The sequence below is a fragment of the Oryzias melastigma genome, linkage group LG13 (genome assembly GCF_002922805.2).
Source record: "Oryzias melastigma strain HK-1 linkage group LG13, ASM292280v2, whole genome shotgun sequence".
In the NCBI taxonomy this organism is placed as follows: domain Eukaryota; kingdom Metazoa; phylum Chordata; class Actinopteri; order Beloniformes; family Adrianichthyidae; genus Oryzias; species Oryzias melastigma.
In genome coordinates, this window is record NC_050524.1 from 703,492 (window position 1) to 710,834 (window position 7,343).

The 7,343-nt window shown below is 47.9% G+C and overlaps 2 protein-coding genes across 2 annotated transcripts in view; one reads left to right on the forward strand and one right to left on the reverse strand.

The window, feature by feature from the left end:
* col4a4 (collagen, type IV, alpha 4) overlaps positions 1–565 on the forward strand; it is a 46,725-nt gene extending 46,160 nt beyond the window's left edge. The window contains exon 46 of the mRNA XM_036214919.1: positions 480–565. Within this exon, the coding sequence (XP_036070812.1) occupies positions 480–511 (32 nt within the window). The 3' untranslated portion in view covers positions 512–565. The remainder of the gene's footprint in view (positions 1–479) is intronic.
* LOC112149684 (tumor necrosis factor alpha-induced protein 2) overlaps positions 1–7,343 on the reverse strand; it is a gene marked incomplete in the record, with an annotated part of 39,858 nt that overhangs the window by 4,288 nt on the left and 28,227 nt on the right. Inside the window, 6 exon segments of the mRNA XM_036214920.1 lie at positions 484–584; positions 794–904; positions 1,147–1,261; positions 2,480–2,598; positions 2,819–3,085; positions 3,166–3,419. Coding sequence (XP_036070813.1) covers positions 484–584; positions 794–904; positions 1,147–1,261; positions 2,480–2,598; positions 2,819–3,085; positions 3,166–3,419 — 967 coding nt within the window.

Here is a 7,343-nt window from a genome sequence, read left to right on the forward strand (position 1 = left end):
GGGGGGGGGGGGGTTGCCTCACACAAAATAATTTCAAAATAATTGTTGATGCTGTTCTTATTTTTAAGTAAATGAGTAGACGTTACAATTCCCCAGATTAAGAAATATTTCTTTATTTAAAATAAATTGTCTGTGAGGACACGCCCCCATTAGTCCCCTGTAGGCATGGCAAGAAAGAATGTGTGTTTCTGTGTTTAACTTTCTTTTTTTAACTCAAATTAATTTTATTTTGTATTTCTTATATTTAGTTGGTCCATTGGGAGCATTTCTCTTGTTACTTTAGGATCTTCCAGCATCTTGATGAACAAACTCAGACCTCCGAGGAACCTCTACAGTCTGCGTTTACTGAAACTGAATCTGAATGTTTACCATGAAATATTACATCTGATGAAACCCTAGTGGATGTTTTTCATTTGGTTTGATGCTTCTCTAGGTCTCTCTTTGATCTCAGACTTCAGTACACTGAGTTTAGTGAAGTCAAACCTGTAGAGGAAGTCGGCGAGTCCGTTGAGGCTGCACTGGGCCACTCTGGATCCCAGACTCCGGTTGATGGAGGCAGAACGTTCCAGATCCACCTGCAGCCTCTGAGACCCACAGAGCAGAAATCAGCTTCTCAGTGGCAGACAGAACTCGTCATTGACTTTGATGAAACAACAGCTGAGAAGTGGTTTCAAATGTTCAGATCTAACTTCAGCCACCAGAGGGCAGCAGAGGAGCCAGCAGTCAGAGCCTGAGATCAGAGCTGCTGCTTGAAAACAGACGGTAACCATGGAAACATCGGGTGATGAGCTACCTGGATGACGGTTTTGGACAGAGTGATCTGGTACTCCTCCACGTTCAGCGTCTCCGTCCACCTCTTCTCCTCATCGTCCAGGAGCTGACTCAGCTCTGTGGTCACCTTCGCCTGCAGGGGGAGGAGTCAGGGGGGTCACCAGGTTACTGCACCTGTTCTCTGTCTTCAATGACCTGATGACCTGTCATTGATAACCAGATAGACTTATGTGGACTGACGGGAATGAAAGCATTGTGTTTGTTTCTGCATGTTTGTGAAGAGCGATGAGCTTTGAACAGGTGGAGTGAGACAGGTGTCTCTGAACTGGACCAGCACAGCGGTGAGGGCGGGGCTTAGCTGAAGGTGTGACATACCCGGACGGAGTTCAGACAGTCTAGCTCCAGTTTGTCCACGGTCTCCGAGGTCAGCAGCGGTACCAGCGGGGTGCGGCTGAACGAGCAGGTGATGGCCACGGTCCCCAGAACGTCGCTGAAAAACACGCCGGAGTCTGAGATCACCTGACCTCACAGCCAATCAGCAGCTGGAAAACTCAGAAAGACGTTTGTGTTTTCATTCAGAAGGAGAAGAACGGATCTGGGAGCAGCTCCACCTCGTTTCTGAGATGTTTTACAGAAGAAGAATCAGTTCTTCCAGAGCTTCAAGCCTCCAGAACACGTGTCAAAGTCCAGGGCCGGGGGCCGGATCCGGCCCTCCAGGTGATTCTATCCGGCCCTCCAGATCATTTTATTGTTATTAATGACCCGATGTTATCTTGAGCTCATTTCTAACTTGTAGAATTTTGACAAAATATATTTTTATGGAGAGTAAAATATTGAAAGTTATTTAAGGTTTAAGTTGATTTATTCTGGAATAATATTCCTGCCTTTTTATTATCCAGAATTATGTTAAAAAGTTACAGTTTTAGAATTTAAAAATTGGCATTCTGCAGCTTTTAGGATTATTTTGACATTTAATAAGATTTTTTAGGCTATTTTGGAGTTTAGCTAATATTTCAGCTACATGCTAGCTGTTTTGGCTAATTGAAGTATTTTCATTTTTTTAGACTTTTTTGAAGTCTAGTTTGGCTAATCCATCCATCCATCCATTTTCCTGACCCCTTTGTCCCTTTCGGGGTCGCGGGGTGCCGCAGCCTATCCCGGCTACTGAAGGGCGAAGGCGGGGTTCACCCTGGACAGGTCTCCAGTCTGTCTCAGGGCCTCAATCACACACACATTCACTCTCACAATCACACCTAGGGACAATTTAGAGTCACCAATGAACCTATGAAGCATGTTTTTGGACGGTGGGAGGAAGCCGGAGTCCCCGGTGAAAACCCACGCATGCACGGGGAGAACATGCAAACTCCACACAGAAAGGTCCCAGCCGGGATTCGAACCGGGGCCTTCTCGCTGTGAGGCGAGAGCGCTAACCACTGCGCCACCGTGCAGCCCGCCTAATTTATCATTTGGTTAATATTTTAGCTGATCATCAGCTTCAGCGTTTTCAGCGGCCAAATTCAGCTTCCATCGTTCACACCAGCGTTATCACAGGTCATGTTATGTATCTAGTTCACAATAGAGTGCTCCTGCTCGGCCCGTGACCTCAGGTGTGATCTGGATTTTGGCACCGCTGCTCCAGAGGAATATTTAAACAAAGAAGAGACTAAATTCTAGACTCAGAAAAACGATGACTCGGGTGTCGCGGTACCGTTTGTAGATGTTGTGCAGCCAGTCCAGCAGCGAGTAGATGTCGGTGATCTCCAGCTGGTTGTCGGTGATGCTCTTCAGCCGACCGGCGACCGCCTGGTGGTAACTCTCCACGTAAACCTGAAGGAAGTCTGAGGTCAGTGGAGCAAAAACCTTCTTCATCAGCCGGTCTGTTAGCAGGAGTTTTTCATGGTTCAGATTCTGTCAAAGTTTTCAAACTCACTGAAATGATGAAAAAGTCTAAAAACAAACTAGGAACTGCGGAGATATCAGGAAATCTTCAAACTCTTTGAGTCCTGGTTGTCTCCAGGTCTGCAGTCCTCAGAGCTTCTCTGCTCACCTGGAAGGGCTGGTACTCGTCGGGGTAGATGGAGACCACGTTCCTGTTGGCGGCCCCCAGGTCCTCCACCACCCGCACTCGGAGCCTGTCCAGGTACTTGTCCAGCTCTCCGGCCGTGAACTCCGCCCGCTGAGGAAGCGCGCCGTCGGCCGCCCCCTCCACCGCCTCCCTCCACCTCTGCTTGAGGCGGCGTGGCCGGGGGCCCCCGGGGGCCACGGTGTCACTGAGGGCCCAGTCTTTGTCCGCCTGCTCTTCCTGCTGCAGGACCTGAGCGAGGGTCCACAGGAGAACCTTTCACCTCTGCGCGGCCCTGATAAGGCGCTCGCCGTGACGGCGGCAGGTCTCACCTGAACCACCAGGCCCAGGTTGGGCCCAGCTGTCGGGGAGCGCAGCGACTCCCGGACCACGGCCCACAGCTCCTTCTGCAGCTCCTCGTACAGCAGCTCCACGTCTTTGGCCTTCCTGCGCCCGCCGTCTTTGACGCTGGGGCTGGTGGCGTCCTCCGGCTCGGCGGACTCGGTACACTCCTGCTCCAGCTCCAGGATGTGCGTGTCGGCCAGGAGCAGGTCTCGCTTCTTCACCAGCTGCAGGATCTCCAGGACTGCAGAGACAACAGGAGCACGCTCCGGTCAGCAGGGAGGTTCTCCGGGAACAAGATGGATCGTCATTGGAAAACCTGGAAAACGGGCCCACGTCTAAAGATTTAGTCCCATGGACCCCTATGGGGGCTTGACCCAAACGGTTCTGTGGGTTTTTGACTGCGACCCGGGCCCAGATAAGCGGGACACGATAGATGGATGAGGAGCTGTTTTAAGATAACTGCTGGCGGTTCCAGTCGGAGTTCTCCTGTTTTCCTGCTGGTTTCAGTTTGAGTTGAAGCTGCAGCAGAAAGAGGCGTCCATGGCGCCTGACCCACAAAACCAAAGTCTGAAAATAGTTCTGTAGTTTCAGTTTCTGAAAATTGAAAGTTGAGAAAAATGTCATGAAAGTCACGCCCTCACCGAGTTACAGGTCAGACCGGAAGAACCGACTCGGTTCTCACATGTTCTCTGAACTCCATCAGTCATTCCTCTAAACCGGATCCGTCTGCATCTTCAGCTGAGCTGGACCGCCTGGAGCCAGAACCTTTTGGCAGGAAGTGATGGGTGTGAAGAGCTGAGAGTGGACTGACGGATGGTTTCCTCTGCTCTGGTTCTGGTTCTCAGAGGACGATTGGGTCAGAGCCGGCGTGAGATCAGCTCTGCTCTGACAGGAAATGAAGGTCTGGCTGACATCAGCCATGCGGTTCTGTCCAGACGCTACACCCCCTAACGACAGCCTCACTTTCTGCCCATCCCACAGACAGTCTGAGGTTCTCAGGAACCGGGCCTCAGCGGACCTGATGAAAGAACTCTGGTGCTCAGCGTGGTTCTAGTGTGTTTAAAACCTGGTTCCTGATCCAGAAAATATTCACGTTATCAGCAGAATGGTCTGATAAAAACTGCAGCAGCGCGTTCTGACATCCATGACTGAACCCTGAGGGATGCTGGGTAATCTGAGCACGGGGGAGGGGCTCTGACTGCTGATGCACAACACTGTAGGAAAACCCACAAACCCTGAAGAGCAAACCCAGACCTGGAGCTGCTCTGAGAGAATCAGAGACTGACCCGGTTCTGCAGAACCTTCTGTTAAACATAGGTCCCCACAAAGCTGTGGAATCACACACACACACACACACACAGGGTGGGACAACTAGGTTTATATTCCAGCACTTTGGGGACCTTCAAACCCGACGACACCGAGCCTCCAGAAGAGAAAAACACATTCATGTAAAGACACATTCCCTCCACCAAACACAGCTCTTGTTGTTCTTCTTTAGAGCTCAGCAGAAACATGGAGCCCCCCCCCCCCTTCTTCTTCATGCCTCCATCTTCGTCATCACAGGTTGTTGTTGTTGGACCATCACCGTGTTATAATATTGGTCAGTAGAAATAAAACTGAACTGAATTCTCAGACTTCAGGATCCGGAATCCTGGACCATGTGACCATGTGATCATGTGACCATGTGATCATGTGACATCTCCAGGTTGAAGGAGCAAAAATCTGCTTCTTTAATGAACTCTGTGACTGTGAAACTGAAGGAGCTGCTGAGTCAGCAGGACGCGCTCGCCTTCAGCGGGAAGAAGGACGGCTTTGTGTGAGAGTGTGTTGATATATGTGTAGACTGAGAGTCTTTTTAACAATGATCCGATTCATAATGGATCCTGGTTCGATCTGATTGGATCCGATTTTCTGACCTAAATGATCAGGACATCTTGATCCCAAACTTCCAGCAGTGTAACTCAGAGATGAATAGCTGCTGCTGACCAGCTGCAGTAACAGTTACTCTGCAGTAACAGTAACTCTGCAGTAAGTTACTCTGCAGTAAGTTACTCTGCAGTAAGTTACTCTGCAGTAACAGTTACTCTGCAGTAAGTTACTCTGCAGTAAGTTACTCTGCAGTAACAGTTACTGCAGAGTAACAGTAACTCTGCAGTAACAGTTACTCTGCAGTAACAGTAACTCCGCAGTAACTCTACAGTAACAGTAACTCTGCAGTAACAGTAACTCCGCAGTAACAGTAACTCTGCAGTAAGTTACTCTGCAGTAACTGTATCTCTGCAGCTGCATGAGCGTCTCTGGTTGAAGCGCCTGCAGCTCAGAGGAAGAACGAATGTGGATTTCCTTCAGAAGTTTCATAAGTGCAGATCTTCCTCCCTGAAGGCACATCTGCTTCCATCATGTCAGCAGCTCTCAGTCTCCTCATCCTCTGCAGCTCGTAAGTTTAGTGGAGGAGAACTTAGAGAAGAAAACTGGAAATCGAGATTTGAACATTCAGATGTATTCAATCTTCAGAGTTTCTGTTTCGTTTTTATGGAGATTTGTTTAGAATGAACCTTCTAAAATGTTAAATCTATCAACTCTAGATGTGATTTCTATCATCTGCGGATCTACGATGAGGAAAGTTCAGACATTTCTGAGGAAAATAAATAACTTGGAACAAAAGGCAGAAATACCAGTGTTTGATTTAAGTGCAGAATTAAATACGGACAATGCTTCATTATCTTAAAGTCTTTTCAGTTTATCTAAAGTCGTCTAAACTAAAGAATTTTAACACTAAAACAATTTAGATCTTTGTGTCAGACAAATGTTGGGATGTGAACTTTATTCTTTTTCTTCTACACTTTCTCACCAGAACTCCAACAGATTTTAGCTGACCGTTCTGAGGTTCTGGTTCTGACCGTTCAGGACGTTCAGTTTGGTTCTGACCGTTCTGAGGTTCTGGTTCTGACCGTCCCGGACGTTTGGTTTGGTTCTGACCGTTCTGAGGTTCTGGTTCTGACCGTCCAGGACGTTCGGTTTGGTTCTGGGATCTGCAGAGTTCTCTCCTCACAAACTGCAGGAAGCAGATGACCGTCATGTGACGCAGCAGAAGAAGAGCTCCTTATCTTCAGGCGGCGCCGTCGTCACGCTGGACAGCAACAGGAAGTCCCCAGCAGCTGGTTCTTCACATTCCAGACAAATTCTTTCAGCTGCTTCATGAAGAATGAAAACCGTCTGCAGACCCTTAAAGTGTTAGTAATGGGCTGGGACAAAGCTAAAATAAGTATCCAGATATATTCCATATGTTCTAATGTATCAAAAAATAACAAATAATTACCGTTGACAAACGCAAGTTTTTGTAAAATTTGACAAAATCAACGACAAATCACACTCGCATTTCGCCCTGCTTCAGAAACGGCTCGATTTGGGTCACGTGACGCGTTGACGTCATGTGAGTGAGACAGCGCCAGCAGCAGAATGCAGGCGGACCCAGGGTGTCTGCAGATACATGTATGTGTGTGCGCTGCGGCAAAGTTGAATTCTATAGTATTAGTATTAGTATTAGGGCCACCAAAAAAATAAATAAATAAAATTATGATTTTTAAAGTCGTAAATTTACGAGATTTACAATTGAAATGAGCCTATTGTGAATGAACACTGTGAGCAGAATCAGACCGACTAAACTGTGAAAAGCTTCTGATTTCAACAGGTAAACTGAATGTTTAAAACATTGCACATGTTTGGAAGTTTCTTTGTTTGGTTTGCAGTTTATTAATCATTGATGGTGGCTTGCAGGGTCTCTGCAGATCCGTTGATGAAACCATCGACACTCGCAGCGGTCCACCAGTCATTTCACCACGTGACCAAAACTGAGCTTTTGACCCGGAAGAGACAGGTTTGCCAAATTTGGCCGCAAAAATGCCGTTTTATTTCAATATTTCTTGCTCAAAACACGGCAAAACATTTGCTGTTTTAGTTTTTGCTGATCAGGCAGGAGGCGCTACTGAGAGACGGCGGTGGTGCTTTCATGGTTTGGGAGGTTGGGGATCAGCTGTCTTCAAACTCTGTTTTAAAACCTTTTTTTATGTCGATTCTGGCAGAATTCAGGTGTTTCTGTGCCTCAGATCGAATCATCGTCACCTCCTCGCCGTCACCTCCCCGCCGTCACCTCCCCGCCGTCACC